The sequence below is a fragment of the Aplidium turbinatum genome, chromosome 3 (genome assembly GCF_918807975.1).
Source record: "Aplidium turbinatum chromosome 3, kaAplTurb1.1, whole genome shotgun sequence".
NCBI classification, from domain to species: domain Eukaryota; kingdom Metazoa; phylum Chordata; class Ascidiacea; order Aplousobranchia; family Polyclinidae; genus Aplidium; species Aplidium turbinatum.
The window spans coordinates 42,837,618-42,858,919 of NC_137474.1; the positions used below are offsets into that span (position 1 = coordinate 42,837,618).

The window sequence follows — 21,302 nt, forward strand, 5'->3', positions numbered from 1 at the left end:
AAACAAAGAAAGAGCCAACAAAACCAGCAGGCGCCAGGGCAGAGGACATGTGAAGAGAGGGGCGTTCTTCCCGGCTATCAGCACAAGGCTGAGCACTCGCTATTCAAATGTTGGTCTTTAAAAGCGTATTTTCACAAAAGCTTACCTCAAAACGGTGTAGACCTATATCTTTTTCTAAAAAATTTGGACGTTTTGTCATTTAGAGCAGAGTTGTTTGTTGGCTTGAAAAAAGCTGAAAGCAATGCCTCGTTTTTGTAATGTATCGTAACGTAATCTATCAGTCAGCAGCTCTTCTGCCATTTTGTTTTCGAATGCATTTCCGTGACAAAAGATTGGCTTTTGTAATAACGCCATCAACCGCGAAGTTGCATTCTCTGACTGCATTTCAAACGCTACCAGTATACCATACTCAGCAATTTTTCCAAAGCATTGTTGCACAAAATGCATATCTGACAAAATAAGGGAAGTATACGCAATTGAATTATTTTGATACGGAACCTTTTCCTTGTCTCATAAAGCTCAAGGGAAAAACGATTTTCATCGTTTGACACAAAAGTTTGTATATTGAGGTTTACCTTGGTTTGCATAACGAAGTTTTTCACAGTTATTTGATCCTTCGCGATGGTATCAGTTATAGCTTTTATCAGATGGAAGTTGTTAAAACTACTTTTTTTTTTTAAACTATGGTTTATTCAAGAATATAATACTTTGCCAATGTACTTCGTTTTTGTGTATTTACTTCGACTTTTTCACAAGCAAGACTTTACACAAAACAACTTCAGTGTGAGCCTAGTACCCATGGCGATGAGTTACGGGCAACGTGAGTCGATTCTCGATTGAATAGAGTAGCCTAAGTGAACCAGAAAGCTGTGACCAAAATCTGATTACTTTTCATCAAAATGTTTGCACATTGGGAGCAGCAATCACTTTGTTTCAAATCAGCAAATCACTTTTTGTCATTGCTTCAACGTCTGCAGACGTCTGGACCAATATAAAACAAAATTGATTTTCTAGGTCTTCAGTTCGAAAACATCTTTATGATGTATTGTGACGTGGTCTATCAGTCAGCAATAGTTTGTGTGCTTTTTGTTCTTGGGTGTAGACTATATCAATTACAACAGATGGCTTTTGCAGCAACGCCGTCAACCGCAAACTGGATCTAAAATGCTATTTCAAAATTTGAAGAGAGAGAAATCTTCTAATACGTACTTGCCACAAAATCCATTCCCAACAAATTAGAAAAAAGTGTAGAAAATGTTATCATGCAAATGTAGTTAACAACATAAAAAAGACATTTCAATCATTTAGACATAAACGTGCATTTTAAAAATATAATCCCCTTCAATTTTGTAAAAGGAAAAAGTCAAAACTTTATTGATTTTTCTTTGTACGACAATAGCAATCAGCCTTAAAAACATTTTTTTTGCAAGATTCGATATCTTGCTAAATGTATTTATTTTTCGTATCGTTATGACACGGCTTTGAGTTTGCCACACCGAACCGGACTTTCATTTGGCAACGTACAAACAACCTCTTCTATAGCCTACCAATATGATTTGACTAAAAGATTATTATCACCACACTTTATCAAAACTGTTTGCAAAATTATTTCATTCAAAGTGATCATTGTTGGTAAGTATGGAAACATATCACTTTTGTAATGCATTGTGACATAGTTTATCGGTCAGGAGTTTTAGACGCTTTTTGTTTTTGGAGTGCATGAAGGCCTAAGCTGAGTGTGTTAATTAAGAAGCGATTTCTCAAGTCAAAGAAAAAATATGACCAACCATCAAATAATTTGATTTTTCAAGTTGTGCTGTTAAACACAAATTGCAAAAGATTTTCGATGCTGTGTTGTCAGATAAATTATGTCTGCATCATGTGAAAATTTGATTGATCTATCTTGCGAAGTTTTTAAGTTACACGAGCTCAAAGTGTTAATGTCGAACCGACCCCCCCCCCCCCGTCCGCAGGTCGAAAAACGTCACAGGAAATAGGGTTAAACAAATTTGCGCTATGCTAATGATACTGTTCCGTTAGCTGAAGCGCAAGGGATCGTTAAACAGCAAATCTTGGTTTTCAATGAAATAAACTGTCAGCGTCAGCGCGAATTGCCTAAAAACTTCACGGCGTAAAGTACTGCGTTAGCTCTTAAAGAAATTGACGGCGTCAGCGTTAATTTCTAGCGCTATTTTAGCCAAGGGTCTCACAAAACGGAAGTATTGCAACCAAGTTTAGGCTAACAATAGCTATAAATAAAGAGCAGGTATTATGTTTTGAGACTGTAGCCTATTGAAATTGGCTGCTTAGCCTATTAGTTTTGCCTTGTAGAAACACAAGCATTTCAAAATGTTTGTCCGACAATCTACTACGTTTGGGACCAGGCCCGCAACCAGCAAATAATTTCGGGGGGGGCATTTAATTTTTATCAAAGAACAAACATTAAAATGATGCATTGTGACATTTTTATGTTAATGTCCACGCCCATTGATAGAGTGTGTGGCACTACCATGTTACGGTTCAGTGGTCATAACTTATGTCAATCACGTTTTTGTTTAGTACAGCATTAAAGAAAACTAACCTTTGTAACCTTTTCTCATTTAGCTATGACTAACCAAGGAAGAAAATTACGATAATACAGTAATGTGTTCGGTCGATTACAAATAAAATACAACATCTGTAGGCTACGAACTGCATTGGCACGACTGGAGTCATAAATTAATCAATAACATATAGGCTATTTACATCAACATAAACAAACAGATACATATGAATAAATTCAACACGGTAATTACAAATTACAATCCTGAAACATTTTGTTGGCTCAACAAGTTTTTATGTTTGTAGGCCCAAAGAAATTGACTTTGCAAATGCAAAATTACATTTTAATTTAGAGCATAATGTCTAACTTTCTACTTGATTTGGCAAGTTCGTTTAACACCAATTCCGCGCTTGGAATTTGAGTACGATGGATTTGCATGAGAGCTAGTCCAGAAAGCCTGTCCTGCGCCATAGTGCTTCTATGGTAACTTTTCAAGCGTCGTAGACAGCTAAATGTTCTTTCTTCACAAGCAATTGTGACTGGAAGTGTAGCCAAAATTATCAAGAGTTTGTAAATGTTTGGATAAAACTCTTTTTGGGATTCTATTGCTGACACCGCATCAATCGCACTTGCTGGCCTTTCACTTTCAAGAATTCATTTAAAATCAGATTTACAAATGCCGAAGCCCAACTGAGTAGCTTATTCACCACGCTATCGCAGCTGCTTTTGATCTCGAATTATTTAGTTGTTTTTAAACGCTTTTTATGGTGATGATGGATGCTGACATTATGTATACGCTAACGAAACAGATAATAAGGATGCCAGCCTAATTTATCGAACAAAATCGTTAGCATAGCTTCCAACCAGCGTAGCCTACTTTCGGTTTCGATAGTCTACACTCTACAGTATGGCTGTACGTGTACGACGTATAGTACAATTCATACTGCATAGAACGCTTAAAAATTTTTCAAAAAATTTCGGGGGGGGCAAATGCCCCCAATGCCCCCCCCTGGTTGCGGGCCTGTTTGGGACGCATAATGTCCTTTCCAAGTGAAAACATGCGTTCCACAGCAGCGCTGGATGGTATTGGTGTGTTGTATTTCAAAAACAAGCCTTGAAAACGTTTACTCGGAAAGGCATCACTGTTCCAAGCGTGCTGTGATGGTGTAGCATATATAAATCTTTTAACGAGGTCCACTGCACTAACATCGCTCTTTTCAGAAGCATAGAGCTCTTGAAATAAAGTATCTTCAACCTCGGACATTCATTGATTTTTCGCTTTCTCTCTCTGATCCCTCGTTTTCGATACTGCTCACGATATGAGTGATCACCATTTGGCGAACTTCTTCCGCTTGTATTCAGTGTTGGGCGCGATAACTCATTTTTCAGTTAAGCGATAACGATAATCGATAAACGAAAAATGCCTAAAGCGATAACGATAAACGATAAATCAAAAAAAAGTTAAGCGATAACGATAAGCGATAAATTATCGCCGATAATGTCCGATAACGATAATTTTTTTTCTTGATTAGTGCTGCCCCGTCCCATGCAGCACGAACTGTTTTCATCAACATGACGAAGATCGAACATAATATGCTGTAAAGGGACAAAACTTTTTGTAAGTTATGCATGAATAGAATCGCAACAGCGGTAGTAGGTATCGTATCTTCAACCTCTTGATCCAGAATCAAACCACTGAGGTAACCGCCGTGCTTATAATTATACCAAGTCATCGGCCACTACCAGGCAGCAGTGGCCGAGTGGTTAGCGCGTTGGGCTCGCAGTCGAGAGCCTGCATGTTCGACTCCAGCCACCCGGGTAGTACCAAATTTAATTAATTAATTTTTTTTCACTTTTGTTATGGTTTAACGTGTAAAACATATGGTAACCCAAATTTATCATATTACTGTGTCATGCCACTACTACATCCCAGCTGGCGATGCCTGTTGTTTTTGCATTGATTCAACGTTTGCTAACGTTGGATCAGTGTGGAGGTGACGAGTTTAGCTGACTGAGGTCTAAAATTATCGCTTTATCAACGCAACTTTTATCAAAGCACGCTTGATATCTTCAAGACATAACTTCCCTGGGTATAATTAAATTTCCGCAAGATGATGATGTTGTTTTTGCTAGTTTGTTTTACTTGTTTTTGTCATTGTTTTCATGTCGTCAAGTTATAGCCTATCTATTTTGTGAGTCGTGCAAGGCCTATGGTGCGTTGCGCTTGAAATGGCTTTGCCCGTGGTAGGATTTCTTTGTGGGGTTTTCTTTGCCTGCCTTGCTCTTCTTTGCTATGAGCTAAACGCATCAAGACGTGTTCCCCTTATGACCATCAGCACTCTTGATAACGCACCATGGCCGATCTTCATAGCAACTGTCCATACAAATCTTAAATATATCAGCTAAAGCTATGTGGGCTAATAAAGCTATAGCCTAAATATATGTTGTTTTCGTAACATTTTCTTCTTTTTTTTATTTTCCCTTTATATCTTAAATTTTTCTGAAGGTGTTGCGACCGTGCCAAATTTCTTTCAACTCAATAACTTACTTCGGTCTCAAGCACGTTTTAACGTTCGCGTTTTGTCGCTTCTACCTTTTTCTCGACCTTTGCTATGCTGACGTGTATTGTTTTGATATGATGGTCAGAAATAAAAACAACTGAACTGAACTGAAGTCATAAGTAGAGTAGACAATCGGAAACAGACATTGCAGTCGGCTGCAGCGTGGGTCAGGTGTACGTCGGAAGGCGTACACCGATGCATAGCGCTCAAGTCCGCTTTCCCGCAATGCAGGATAAAGATAATAAAAACAAAAACAAAAAAAACAAACTTTCAAATACCAGTTGGATGCTTTTATCAATTGAGTTACACTGCCGCTTACGTGCAGTAGGAAAAATAATTAACTCAAATGAAAATACCATAAAAAATTCCAAACTTTGTATTTTGCTTTCTGCTTAAAGGGGTGTTTACAGCAAAGTCGGCAATAATTGAAAAAATTCCAAAAAACGCAAAATGCTTGAAAATTTATCAGTAATCTTAAGCGTTATTGGTAGTAAAAATGTGCATACTGTGAAATCCATCAAGCTTGTCAAATTAGTCGTGTTTGTTTAAGAACAATAACATAACTATCTTAATTTACTGATAATTTCAGATAATTTTTTTGTTTTCTTTGTGAACACTATCTTAAAGCAATGGCAGAACGCTGAGTTGTTGAGATAAAAATTACAATATAGGCACTGTATTAGTGGGAATAAAAATATTTGATTGAGGTAGGCTAGGTCGCATAGGTAAATGAGTAAGGTTATACTGTATTTAGCATAATTTTACCACGCAACTCGATGCGCCTATTGTCATGCAAAAACTACTACAAGATGCAAAAAATATGATGTCGGTCTGCATGTCAAATGGTTCAAGCAATATCATATTCCGCAATGACTTGTTTCAGTGATATTGTGTTACTTTGCTAATTTTCATCTTCATATTTTTTGAACTTTCATTTTAATAAAATGCTTGATGACAATAATGACATGACAAGACATGAACAAGACATTTCCCATTTATCACTTTGGGCGATAAGTAAAATGTAATAACGCTTAAGCATTACGCACAAGAAACTTGCGAAATTTGATAACGGATTTGCCTAGCGTCTTATATAGGAGGACGGTTTTTTTCTCAAAAAGTACAAACACAATTAGGAAAAAAATAATTGTGATAGGCTATGTTCTTTAAGTCATAATTATGCAATATTTAACTTTTCTGAAATTTTTTTTAAGTACTTTCACTTTCGGAACAAATGGGTTAACTTTTTAAGTTAAATGGCACTTACGAATTTGGTTATTATTTTTGGATTAAAGTTATATCGCCAAGCTAGAAAAAAATCGATCTTATAGTCTATAACAGATCTTGTGTTGTTATTGTGTGTGAATTTTGTCTTTTAAACTGAGTTTGTGACGTAACCGCACGTCTCAAGGCAAGTTCTTGCAATTTTAGTTAATCTACTCATCTAAAGATTTAATGCGCTTAAAACAGTAAGTTTCATGTTTTGACGAGAGGGATTTTATTTTTTTACGACAATTACTAAAAACTAACACTTCCAACGAAAAAAGAAAACACAAGAATAAAATGGTTGATCGTGAGGTGGCGCGAAAGACCATGTTTCCGATGTAAAAGCGGAATTGCGACATTGTATTGCAACACTTTCACAAACCACTTGCCAATTTCTTTCGCTTTGCTTCAAAGGAATCTATACTGTCTGTGCGCTTACATTTTAATTGTAAAATTCACTCGCGATTGCCGATTGCAGCAAAACAGCAAGAGACTTGTTGCATGCATTTCATTGCATTGCAATTTGCAACTCTAAAAATTATTGTGTTGTCAGGGCCGTCGCTGCAGGGGGGCGTGCCCCTTCCCTTGACAACGACCTGTGCACATACACTTCAGGCACTGAAGAAGAACTGGTTTTAATTTTAGTTTCATTAACTAGGTGGCTAGTAAAAATATTACTTTTCATGGTTTTTCCACTTGTGTGTTGATCCGAAATAAAATTTATCGGAGATTAATTATCGGCGATAATTAAATATTGCCTTTGGCGATAACGATAAACGATAACTGAAAAAATAATTGAGCGATAACGATAAGCGATAAAAATTTATCGCCGATAATTATCGCCGATAATTATCGCCGATAAATTATCGCCGATAATGCCCATCACTGCTTGTATTCCAGGTAGCTATTCCAACCAACGCAAAGATTTTCCATGGAAACAAAAAATAACGCATAGCGCTTGACGCTTAAAATCGGCAAAATAGTTGACGGCGCTATCACTTCCGTCAACTAAAAAATATATTGACGGCGCTAGCCTCAGCGTCAACAAAAAGTTGACGCCGTCAAATAACGCCGTCAAATTGACGCCGTCAACGTATAACACTGATGACATCGTAAACCTGATATAAAATGAGCCCTGTCGCTAAAACACAGTAGCTGTTGTAGAGCTGCTTCACGCAGTTCAGCTTGGTTTGCACTAGTAGAACGTATCAAAACAGTGTTTTTGCTGAGTTAATACTAAGATTACCAAGATGTCTCATAGGAAACCGGTTATTTTTGTTTTTGCTGTAACGCATTCAATGTTTGTACTTGCTCCTTCATTCTTCTTGACTATCATTCGAGATGCTTTGTCATCAACAAAAAATTGAAAGTACTTTTTCATTTTATATTTATTGAGCGATTTTGGTCACATACCGCCATTTTTAGCATGGTGTCCTATTGGACAGTAAGGACACCTATGGTTTCAGCTGTCTAGACAGGATGATTGTGAAGTGCGAGATTTTCAGTTTATTTTATAAAAAGTGTCTATTCATCTTTGTTTGTTTGATGGTTCAATTACAAGCTAGGTCACTAAATAGTTTTTTTTTTTTTAATCAGACTAACAATAATTGTTTTATGTAATCTGATGGCCATATGTAATCTGGATTGCAAATAGATGATCACTGATCAGGGTGGTAAAATAGGTCTAAAAGCAGTTAGTTGTTTTTTTCTGATACCAACTTCATTTGTATAGACAAAGCATTTAATTGAAGAATATTTTCAATCAATAGTCTTATCATGAATTTGGGCTTTTTCATTTAGAAAATAGTTATGCAGTTCAAACGAAACTTGTAAAGTAAGGGCAGCTACAAACGAAATAAAACACAAACTGCAAATGCACAAAGGTCACAGAGAACCACTTTGGATGCCGTAGTTGACGTAAATGATCAAACACCAAATGAGACAAGTTTTAATTTAAAAATTTAAACGCCGTCGAAACATAACTTGATCGTCAAAAGGAAAGTTGCAGCTTTTTACAAAATTTGTGCCAAGAGATGATCCAAGTATTTTGAAAATAAAATAATATAGAAGAGGCAAGAACTTGTTTCTAAACAATACAATCAACCAAGATGGATCCAAAATACAGGGAATTAGATACTAAAAATACAAATGTGAATAAAATTTTTAAGATGCAACACTTTCTTTTGTTAACTTTTCTTTTTCTTAACATTTTCCATTAACCTGCTATTAGCCAACATTTTTTTTAAAAAAAAAAAAAAAAAAAAGCCAACATTGTCCGAAGGATTTTTTTTCCATACAATCCGGCATCGGTTTACCAGAAAACACAAGTTCCAATTTTTGGCTTCTTTGCAGGTGGACTACTCAGTGAGCTTATAAAGTTATTTTTCCGACAAATAAACAGTAAAAGTTATACACGTCAAGTCTGTGCTTCCTGATTGAATCTTCATTATATTTCAAACCTTTGTCAAATACATTTGTATCCTTCTTCAGATACTTCAGGTTGTAAGTTGTAACATTGTATTTTCAAAGTTGTATTTAGCACAGTATGTATACATGCAGTTTAAGCAGTGTATCAGCTGACCCTCCATGGTGTAGGCCTATCAACTGATCTGCGATAGCAGGTGGATTGATACACTTGAGTACACCTCTTATTGCGCGCAATGAGTAAACTGTGATGTGAATATCATATTTTCCTTCTTCAGGTACTTACAGTATATCGAAAAAACATAGCATTTACAACAAAGCAAGGTCTCGGCTCAGGGAACACGCATGCGGTAATTTAAAAAGATGATTCGTGTATTTCGTAATTTATCGGAAACTCAATTTCCGGTAGCCTACTATATTTTTTAAAAAAGTGCAAGATTATCGATTGTTTTTTTTTAAATATTTTTTGAATTATTTCGCCTTTGAATGTTTTGAAGAATTGAGTCACCTCAGTCCAAGCTGGTCGCAAGTCTCAAAAGCATTAACAAAACTTCAACTCTTAATGGCTGCACGATGTATGACGTAATATTGCAGATGAGAAAAACTTTCTGAATTTTGAAAATTGCAGAAATAACGTTGCAGATTGTTTAGCTGCACCACCAGTCACAGTTGGCAAGACAATGGATCGTCTTCGCACCAAAAATTGTTTGTAGTGTCATGAAATATGAACGACTTCACTTCTGTCAGTTAAATGGACTCTGTAAGAAAGAGATTACATGAAAAATAAAAGCTCTATCGGTTTAATTCAAATCTTCGTCTTTAAGTCCTGTGCCGGCCGGACCGACATTGGCCAACATGGAACTCTCACCCGCAGAGGGCCTTCTTCTAGGAAAGCATGAACAGTGGAAGTATTGGTGATGCCTCAACCGCTTAACCACCTCAGCTCGGGTGACGTACTTGTACACAAAGAAAAAGTGTTGCTAGAAGGAACTGGCATTGGCAGGTATAAAACTTTGATGAGACCAGGGATAACTATCCCTGGATGAGACACTGGGGGTATTCCACGGGGAGCAAAATTTGCAAATGCGGACAGAAGCAAACGATGCAACATCTCCTCGAAGTCCTGACCTAAAAACAAGGTGCTCTGCGCAGGATTCGGCCGAGTTCAGCGATAGAGCAGGAGCTTGCGTGATGCTCTGGGCTACGGCCGTGTGATACACGATAAAAAGAAGTCCTGTGCACTCCCCTCCCTGCATGAACTTGTGAATCGCTAATGATTGGTGTCATTTGGATCTGCTTACAAGTCAAGTTTACTTTATACTACTACTATTTGCAACCATGTCAAGTCCAAGACTAAAAGAACAAGAAGACATAGATCACATCTTAGACTGGCAATCATACAAGAAAACAGACAATACGTTTCAACTGATCAAGATGCTTTTTAATTACACCAATGTTGCAACGGGTTACATTCTAAAAACCCTCCGCCATCGGTAAATACTTATCTTAATCATGATTGTCGTTCATTAGAGCGACTGATGCGCATCATTTGTTTTTCACAGATGCACTTGGATGACGTAATTTCATAGCTTCCGATCTTCTGGCGATATATTTTGCCAAGAATCAACAAAATTGATCATTTTCATAACTTGCTGTTTTTCAATGCAAAGTATTTTGCAAACGTTTCACAATGAACGGCATTATAGCAGTTGCTCTAGCTTTGGCTATTACACTTTGCATGTCAATTTGTGGAAGTTCTGAAGATCAGGTGACTGTTTGCAGAACGTACAATCTTGATACAGAATCTGGACCACCAAAATGCGAGGGTGAGACGGTGACAATAGTTAATACAGGCAGCCGAGATGGTGGTATTGAGTCTCTCGATAAATCCAAGGAAGAGCAGATCAAGGAAATCGCTCAACAAGTTGTTGAAGGTAACTTGCTTTTTTATTGTTTTGCAATGAAAGTTTTTATTAAGATGTGATTGGTATCCACAAATTTTTCTTTGGTAAAAATGTTGTAGGCTGCCATATCTGCATACCCAGAAAATGCATCAATGAATGTCTTTTTAATTATCAATAAAAGAATAAAACTTGGACAGTCACAATTAACTTATGAAAAAAATTGTGAGTCACTTTGCAACACCAGCTCGTATTCATCATGTAGCGTCAGAGAAAGCAAACGTTTATCTAGACTGCATACCCAAAGGTTGTGGCGGTCAAATTTGTTTATTTTTTCTCAATTAAATGAAAACTATTCCTATAACCAATCACGCGAAAACCGTGAGGTTTAAAAATCATAAACAGCAATACTGTAGCATAAAAGAAGTTGTTTTTTTAATGTTTTTTTTTTTAATTTGTAGGCCCAAACGAATTATTGAGATGTTTTTGATGAATTTCGTGCTTAGATAGGCCCATGTAGGCCTACTTGACTTTAGATATCAAAACTTTTGGTTATCTGATAGGCAATAGGTCACATATAAATACAAACTTAGACACTGTTCTAGAATACATCGGAAATTTTACGACCACACTTAATCGTTTATCTGAGAAGATAGATCAAGCAATCCAAGCAGGTGAGTAGTAGATTATTGAAACATTTGCGATGATTCATATGAGATTTTGCTGATTGTTCTTTCAAGTGGTTTCATTGAAAGAGAAAGAGAAAAAAAAAAAAGTTTCATTTCGTCTGTTGCGAGAATAGTAAGGTACAACTACAGTATAAACAATACCGTATGAATAACATAGCACCATGTCTAGATACCACAACATACAGGAAGTAGCGAAAGACTATGTCGGTCATCGAGTCATCTGCTTCCCTGTTCTTAATGCGACAAATGTCAAGCATCGGTAAATTACGTTTAACTTATTTTTCCACTTTCCTTTTTGTTACTTTCACGTTCACTAAAAGTTTGCCCAAGCAATGAAAAATAAAATTGAAAAGAAATTAAATAAGTAACAAGTTTTCTGAACTGTTCACTTTGAGAGTCTTCAAAGGCATTAACGAATCTAAGAAGAGCCTTTAGTCAAGCTTTCACATAAAAATGAAAAAAATGCAATTGTTTGTAGTTTTTAGTCATGTTCGATTTTATTCCCAAATTAGATTGCTCACACCGACAGAATAAGTGCACGTGTTTTAAGTCAGTCACAGATTTAAGGGGATGAAAGGTTTTTATTCTTCAACAAAACTTTCTTTACGAAACTGCATTAACTTCATAACTGATTTATCCTATCCCAGCGGTAATAGAATATGAGATGAAACGTCTTGTATTTTTAAATTTTGTGTCAATCTTGTTCTGACGATTTCAATACGGGCTTTCATTTTTACCGAAACGAATTTGTATGTGCTAGGTTATATTTTGTAATCTTCGATAAGAAACCCAAGATCCACCAAGCCAAACACTAATCAAGTAAAACTTATTGCAATTACAAATCACTGAAGGAATTATTGTTGCGTCATATAACAGCGTATATGCTGGACTGGACAATTTACCTAATGAAGCGTTTTTATGCATTTGTGCAAATATAATGAATACCTGTGCAATTGTTACCAGGGCTGTGGAATCGGGTGAAAAATATAAGACTTTGAGTTTAAAACTGGCCGACTCCGAATCCAGATTCAATGTTGCCAGATATTTGAGTATTGCCTGAGTTGTTTTAATTTTTTTTCTTTGTATTTTTTTAAACTTTATTTCACTTAGTTGTGATCGAATTGAAGCGGCAACTTTTATATAATAAAATAGACAAGAACAAACACTTCTATTTTCCGTTAAAATTTCAGAGCACAATGCGGAGAACAAGAAACAGCATTTTGAAAAAAAGTTGCACAGAAAAATTTTATTCATCATTTTGTATCAAACCGAGTCGGAGTTAGCCATTGTTTTAACGACTCCGACTCCAGACGCGTCAAAATCCCTCCGATTCCACAGATCTGATTGTTACAAGTTCCAATAAACAGTGGTAACCAAGAATTAAATCGACTGTGAAAATCCTGAATTAAACTTTGCAGGTTATTGTTGAATAGGTGCAGATCCACTCGGGCTGAAAAAGCAAAAGTTGATAAACGAACTTCATACCTAGCCAAGAAATATAAAAACTATACAGCTACTATTGCAAAGAAATTTATTCTCACACAAGTCAGTTCAATCATATACAGCCAAAAATCGATTTCGATCAGCTTGGAGCTAGATCATCTTCAGTTATATCTAGCTTATCATCTAGCTCCTAGCTGATCGAAATCGATTTTTAGCTGTATATGATTGAACTGACTTGTGTGAGAATAAATTTCTTTGCATTACAAGACGTGTAACCGAGTCGTTCATATCAAGCATTGTTGTGGGTTTGACACCTGTCGGAAGATACTTCATTTTCTTGATACAGCTACTATTACGTTACTTTACTAAAAAAACATTCTCTTTTTCAAATAAAAATGTTTTTATGATAAAATTTTAACAGAAATATCAAAGAAAAGCCAGAATTGCGATGATCTTTACCAAGATGGCTTCACAACCGACGGTGCTTACAACATTTCTGTAAATGGACAAGTGATGGAGGTTTACTGTGAATTTCAAAGGAATGGCAGCAATTGGATGGTTTGTTATCGTAATTTAAATAGTGTTCATCACAATTAACACGTGTTTTTCAAATAAAGAGATTTTAATCAAAAAATAAAGAGCCCAAATGTAGCTACTAAACTCATGTTCAGCAAACAAACATTTCAAAGCATGTACTGTCTTCATCTTCAGTGCTATAAATGACATTTCATTCCAGACATTTATTGCATTCATTAGACATTTATAGACTTTCATTTCCAGACATTTATAGTCTGAAGATGAAGGCAGTTTAGTTTTCGAAACGTTTGTTTGCTGAACATGAGTTTAGTATCTACATTTTAGACTTCTTATTTTTTGATTAAAAAGATTTTGATTTCTTACTTACCACTAGCCTATTAAGTGCGTAATCAGTTTTGCGCAACTCTTGCACGAAGAGTTTTGTCTCTGTGGATTCAACTTAACAAGAAATTGTGTTTTCACATTCTTCTCAATTGCCGATCATAAAAACATAGCCCCAAGATACAGGGCTTTCATTTTTACTATGTTTTAATTCCATTTCAATATCTCTAAACTTTAGTCAATTCAAAAATGTAAGCTAAGTAAAAACACGTTAGTTGCGCTACTTTTATGCAATCCGGTGAACCAACAAAATTATATCCAGATATAAGACAGTAAAATTTGTTGCGGATAAACGCTTAACCTTTATTCGGATATTCTAACCCTTCTTTCAGACAAAGGTGAAATGCACGAAGCATCAATGCGCCATGAAAAGCTCCCCTTACAAAATCGATTATCGTCGAGTTGCCCACAGTGATAGCGATTGGCTCTAACTACAATTGTCGTGATAGGCACTTAACAGGCTGATAAAGTGATCTTAAAACGTTTAGATGTCATGACTTTTGTTAATGTTATGGACACTTAATCTTATTTTATACCATCAGGTCGCTCATGGGTCAGACGTATTAGAATTGACCTTTAAGTAATGCTAAAATAATTATGGCAAAATTTTTTTAAAAGCAAGTTTTTTACAAAGCATGTTTTACGTCATATCATAGAAACTTAACAGCACGTTAGAAGTGCAAGCAGGCCCCGTGAGCCATTTATGAAAAAGTACATCACCTTATTTCGTATTCGTCCAAAGTAGGCTACACTTGCAGCCCACTCCACCAAACAAAGGTATTCAAATAATTGTCCGTAAATTTTCTTCAATTGTTTAGATTTTTCAAAAACGATTTTCCGGTGAAGTGGATTTCTATCGGAATTGGACTGACTATGTCGAAGGGTTTGGTGAAAAATATGGAGAATTCTGGCTTGGTATGATCATGGCCACCTGGAAATGATTCGGCTTTTCCAACTTTTCCAGATTTTCCAACTGTTACTAACTGTTTGAAAGAATTTTTTTTAAATTAAAATTTCAATTGAGTTTCAACAGGCTTTAAAAAATAAAGACAATTTAATTCAAAAAAATTCAGTTTAATTGATAGCCACTTGCTAGCAGTCTGATTTAACGTTTTTAAGTTACTTTTACTCATTTGTTACTGCTTCCGGCAACACAAGACTTTTATATCTTTTCAAGACAGAAAATAGTGAAATTTTTTTTTAAATTTCAATCAAACAGTATCAGTAGTAAAAACAGAGAGAGACTGTTCACCAGGCATTTTATAATAAAAGTAATTTGCGTTCTTCTGGTGACTATTTACTAGGTTACCTCCTGATGTTAAAGATGATAACTAGCTTTTGTATTTCCGACGTTTCGTCAGTCAGCACGACTGACTTTATCAAGGTGGCTAAAACAGGTTAACACAACCTGTTCAGCAACGATGGCACAACACTGTTGTGCCATCGTTGCTGAACAGGTTGTGTTAACCTGTTTTAGCCACCTTGATAAAGTCAGTCGTGCTGACTGACGAAACGTCGGAAATACAAAAGCTAGTTATCATCTTTAACATCAGGAGGTAACCTAGTAAATAGTCACCAGAAGAACGCAAATTACTTTTAGTATCAGTAGTGGTATTCAAAATCTGCAAAATGTAACAAATTAGACCATACCTCCTGGTGGCCATGGTGTGATTTATCTTGTTCAAGTTTAATGTAACCAGAAGTGAATAGCACAGAGACGTGCAAACTACGGACTGCAGGCCGTACCTATTTCTGTGGTCCTCGTTGCATTGTTTGAAAAAAGTCAATAAACTCCTTGTTTTAGTCTTCTACTGTAATTGAAAAAATGTTCTTGTTTCTAACATCTTAAGGCGATCTATTGGTAAGTTTGTTGTCATATTACTGCACATCCGAGGTTGTTAAACATAAATTAGCTTACCTGGTTGGGAAAGCTTGTATTGTTAGAGTTTGATTAAAAATGAATTCATTCAACTAAAATTTATTCAGCCAATTTTAAAATGATCTTCAGCACGTACCTATGCGAACAATTCTTTTCTGAAATGCACTTTACAAAAAGTCGTTACAGGTCGAGGCTGACAGATGAAAATTTTAGTATCCAGTTGAGAGTTGCCATATCGTCTGTTCGACCTAATATTGAACGCTTAGTCAAGCAAAAAAACTCTCTAAAAATCCCACTAAGCAAAAAAATTCAATGCTTCAATGTTATTTTTTAATACTTTATGCTTCAATGCTGCATTAGATAGCTTCAGCTGTATGATTCGCACGGGCTTTTGTTTGTTGTTTGAAACAGAAATTTCATTAACGGATTTGTTGTTTCGGAGCATAATGGTCGAAACATTTAGTCAACTTTAGCAAAAAGGATAGAGCCAAGAAAAGAAGAAATCATACTCAAATGAAAGCAAACGCTTCGAAATTTAAGCTGTTGTTATTATCAGTACAAGTACTGTTGCTCTATCCTTTTTGCTCAAGTTGATTTGTTTTTAGTTTTTACTGTTCCTTGTTTCGATTCTGCGTAAGATAATTTCAACTGTGTGGGTTTTATTACTTTCATCTGCCATTTGTTACTTTTTATGAATAATATCTTGAGTCACTTCTAGAAGATTTCATAGTAGGTTACGATTAAAAAATTGTGTGGCCCGATAACTCATGTGTAATTGACAAAGTGGCCCGTGACCGAAAAAAGGTTCGTCACCCCTGGTCTAGACTCTAGCATAGTCACATGCTGACACAATCAGCAGGAGCATACACGCTGCTGTAAAACAGCTTTCCTGCAATGAAGATAATTAATTATTTGTATATTCAAGGACTGAAAGATTTACATTCGATATTAAGCACAAGACGCCACATGTTGAGAGTTGACCTCGAAGACTGGGAAGGAAACACAGCCTACGCTGAGTACAGGCAAGTAAACATCAGGCAGAGTCTTAAATCAATCGTCTAATGGTTTTCGTTTGATAGTGGAAATTAAAGCGGGGAGGTACAGCTTGCATGTTGTTCAGGCCCATGCCGCTGAAAAGGAGGAATGTGAAGGGAAAATGTTTCCAAAACGTCGAAGTTGTATCTTCATATAAGTTGCAAAGAAATAAAGAAAGTCAAAACATATTTGAATGAAACTCTAATGCTCTCGTTCATGCAAAATTACGTAGCTAGTTAGGACAATGACCTAGTCTTATAAACGGTTCTAGAAATTATAAAACTGCAAAATGTGTTCAAAGCTTTTTTGTTGTGTCATATCATTAATAAAGTCACTCTATGCCATCATTGGAATACTGTAAAATAGTAACAGTAAGAGACTCAAATCAAAGAATTGACAAGCAAAAAATATTGCTTTGCGTTTCTCTTTGCTGGCTTGTACAAAACAAAATTAAATCATTTCCGTTCAAGGTGCTTTTTCTGTTCCAATGCATGAACCCACACAAAAACTTAGAAAAGGAAACAACGCATTTTCGCTTATTATGAAAATCAGGTAGATTTCTGTAAATCTGTTGCATTAAAGTTTATCGTGATGCTTGTATTTACTTTTAAAATGCAACGTTTTGATTTTAAACGAGGATTCAACTTTTAGTATTTTCTTGGTCATCATTTTACTACAGATTACCTTAAAACTGTATATTTACTTCGAGTAGACTTCAAAACTGAAATATCTTATAGGAAGAGGCATTTAGTCAAATCCACTTCAAGGGATTGTGAAAATTACAATTCGCAACAAAACAAAGCAAAACTTTCAAAGCTTCCTTATTGAAGCACACCTACACACAAGCAAAATTAAACATTCACTTCTTTTGGATTAGGATTTTGTTGAACGTGTAATAGCAATCTTCAAAAATGGATGAACATTCAGAGAGATTAATTCAGAAACTTGATCTTTTTAAAGTAATAAAAAGTAAAGTCTTTGAAAAAAAAGTTTCCTGTAAATGGAGTCATTGTTTCCATTATCACGATCTCATCAGTGCAGTGATAACTCGGCACCAAACGCATTTAAGTAAAACACAACAATTTATATTTACTGCCCTGATGAGTCAAACAAGTTTTATTTTGAAAAATGTCCATATTTTTATTCAACTGCAAAATATCGCTGCAGTTGAATTGCTCAAAAAATTTTTATTATACAAATATAATTTGAAAATGACTATACAGTGTTTACAGCTTTTCTAACATAAAGCTTATACAGTGTGTTCATGCAGAATGTTTTCAATTGGAGATGAATCCACAAATTATACCTTAACGATTGAAGGCTACAGTGGAAATGCAGGTTGGTGTAGATACTATAAGGTTGTTTATTATAAAAAAAAATATTTGTTATACAGTTATAAAGGAAGTACTCGACGATATACCACATCTGGTGAACTTCAGTGTAAACTAGAGTTGTGTCAATTGCATTGATTTAATTTCACGGAAAAATTCAAAAGCGTCTATAAAATTCCAATAGTTGCATTGCAATGCGATCTGCATCTTTTTCAATATAGATTGAGAGAATCGTGATTGAAAAGCGTTATACTATTGTGCTTGACGACTCAGCACGCTTAGTATTGAATACCATCTCGAAAAGTAATAGGCTACTATAATGTCAGTCGCACTGCGTTTTGTGTATTCGTGGTGCAGTGATATCGAATACTAATTAAATTGATTTAGCCCATCGTACGTATTATATAATTTTATTTTTAGGTGATTCTTTGTCCTATCAGAATAATCAACAGTTTTCCACAAAAGATCGCGACAACGATATTTCCTCTTTTCATTGTTCTAGAGAACACTCGGGTAGTTGGTGGTATCAGCATTGCTCCTTCGCAAACTTGAATGGAAGGTACTTGAGGGGTGGAACCATAAACTACATGGGAATGACGTGGACTCAGTGGAAAAGCTCATTTTATTCGTTGAAGAAAAGTGAAATGAAAATACGTCCAGTACAACAATGAACTCGAGACGAACACAGTCATGAGACTATCACAGTATTTGAAAGATTATGAAGGAATTGTAAATAATACCGCATGCCAAAGCTTTTGAAGTCAAAGAAATGTTTACGAGCTAAAAATGAACCTAAAAGTTTCTCTAATAACAATGTCAGTGTTCCATCGCAGAAGAGTTGAAGTTGCTTTATTACGTACTTACAAGTGTCAACTGAAAGCGGTTCGAGCTAATGATTGTAAATTGCAAATTTATATTTATTCTAATTCAAAAAACGTAAAAAAGTACTTTTTAAAACTTTCTATAATATTAAAGCACAATTAAATTAACAATTATTTAAATCGTTATAAACGTTCAATAATTTATGTAGCCTACATGCATAATCACGTATCCTAACCAATCACATTAAACCTATAAATATCGGTCTATTAACTAAGTAAATAACTGTAATGAACAATAGTGTGCTTCTGTTAGAATCTGGAGAGGTGAGCAACTGGGCATCTGTTAGTTTGAAAGTTCTTTTAGTCGCTACAATCTACTAAAACGATTGACGCTTCCGCTACTCAGACAAAAAGTAGCCAGCGCTACCTCTACGCGCTACGTTTTCCCCTGCTGACATTAGAGGCTGTAATCAACTACCTTGAGATCGGCGTATCAAAGGTGTTTCAAATTTCTTTTCTAACAGATTGCAAATAATAAGTTCGGTACCAAGAAATCTCTCACTCTCGCTTACACTACATTTTTATTATCTTTATTTAAAAAGGGTTCCAGGTTTCCAAATGTGAGTTATTCGATCCTGCTTGCATCGACAATTAACACATCTTCCCGGCGGGGAAAAGTTTTTCCATCGCAGCACTCGACGGAATGGGCATGATGTGGCATGAAAAATGGCGGAGAAACTACAGCTATGACCTTTCGGATCGAAATGAAGACACGATGTTAAATTGCACGATATCATAAAAGCTTTTCTTGAACCATTCCTTTAGCCCTCGGAGGTCTTTCGATAACTACGACGCGGTAAATGAATTACCAATAAAAATGATAAAAGTATTTGTCATTATTATAAATGCATATTATCAGAATTAAAATTAGCACTGCACTGACACAAACAAAGCATTCTCATAAAGTGACCAACAGGCGATATGTAGGAATTCTTACATAAAAAAAGTTGTCTTTTTCAATGTTTGTTTTTTTAGACAATTTGCAGGCCTATATGAATTATTTAGATGTTTTTGATGAATTTTGTGTTTAGTTAGGCCATGTACTTGTTTTCAGAAATTCAAACTTTTAGTTATCTGATAGGAAATAGGTCACATACAAATATAAACTTAAAAACTGTGCCAGAATACATTGGAAATTTCAGGACCAGATTTAATCGTTTAAGATAGATCAAGCAATCCAAACTGGTGAGTAGTTGATTATTGTTAGTGTAATTAAATTTATCTTTTAATATTGAATTTGAGTAGTCGGCTATAACAAATTAGGAAAACACACTGAAATCGGACATTATTTAAACTGTAACAGAAACAATTGTGTAATGTGGGTTTGCTGAGAGTTGGGATAAATTTGTGCAGAAATTATCCAAATGTTTACAATATTTTTAAAAAGCATATCTTAATCAGATGTGCTCCAATATTGAAAGTAGTGCTTTAAAGGTATAACGTACAATATCAATATGCTTATCTGAAAATTTAATCTACAAGGTTATTTTGTAAGATTTGAAATAACTCTTCAACTACAGTAGGCTATATGTTTCTCGGTAGCCGATTGTAGCAACAATTGACAGCGATAGACGCCGTGTTTCGCCCATGAGGCTGGGCTTTTTTTTCTTTTCCTCGCGCAACGCTCAGGGTTCAAGGTGGCCATATAAAAAGGAAGTGTTGCCTGACTTATCATTAGTGCGTCCGCTCCGGGAGCCGTCCACACACCCAAACATTCAGCAGGCACACCATATTTATATGAATAATACCTACCAGGGAGGCGAGGGACTTATTCTGACTGAAGGGACCCACTGCCATAGATGGTAATCTGTGGGTATATAAAATAAAGGTTATTGACTGCCTCAAGCTTATCTACCTGTCTCAACTTTCCTTTTGCTGCTGTTGGAGCGGACTAGGAAGTGGCGGGTCAAGCTCGAGAACTGTCAAGACTTGGTAAAATTTTAATTTTAGATAATTTGTGTGTGTGTGTGTTTGTGTGTGTGTGTTTGTATGTGTGTTTGTGTGTGTGTGTGTGTGTAGCCTGTGTGTGTGTGTGTGTAAGTTTATTTGAATTGAGTGCAGTTAGGTTTAAGACTTTTGTGTTTGAAACGTCGATCTAAATTTACATACAAATATTTTTTTAATAAAGTAAACAATATCACACCAAATCAGAAAATTTAATTTATATATATATTAATAATTGATTTTTCTGATTTGGTGTGATATTGTTTACTTTATTTCAAATGTTTTGTCACACTGCGCATCCTATTGGATCATCAGTAGGATCATTAAGAAAGTTGGATGAAAAGTTTAGTGACGAAGTTTTGTTTTGAAAAATATTTTTTTGTTTACTTTTCTTTCGCGCAACGCTCAGAGTTCAAGATGGATATCAATATATCTTGCAGGGTTACATTATTTTGTTCCATATAAAATGCAATTTGTCAACTTACTCATCA

The 21,302-nt window shown here is 35.6% G+C and overlaps 1 protein-coding gene across 1 annotated transcript; it reads left to right on the forward strand.

Annotated features, from left to right (window-relative positions):
* Positions 1 to 10,128: 10,128 nt before the first annotated feature.
* LOC145766832 (microfibril-associated glycoprotein 4-like) lies at positions 10,129 to 19,029 on the forward strand. The gene is made up of 8 exons (XM_082578535.1): positions 10,129 to 10,283; positions 10,573 to 10,724; positions 11,297 to 11,365; positions 13,245 to 13,381; positions 14,560 to 14,656; positions 16,546 to 16,642; positions 17,926 to 17,993; positions 18,407 to 19,029. Exons 1-8 carry the CDS (start codon positions 10,129 to 10,131, stop codon positions 18,655 to 18,657), a joined length of 1,026 nt encoding a protein of 341 aa, XP_082434661.1. The 3' UTR covers positions 18,658 to 19,029.
* Positions 19,030 to 21,302: the final 2,273 nt, after the last annotated feature.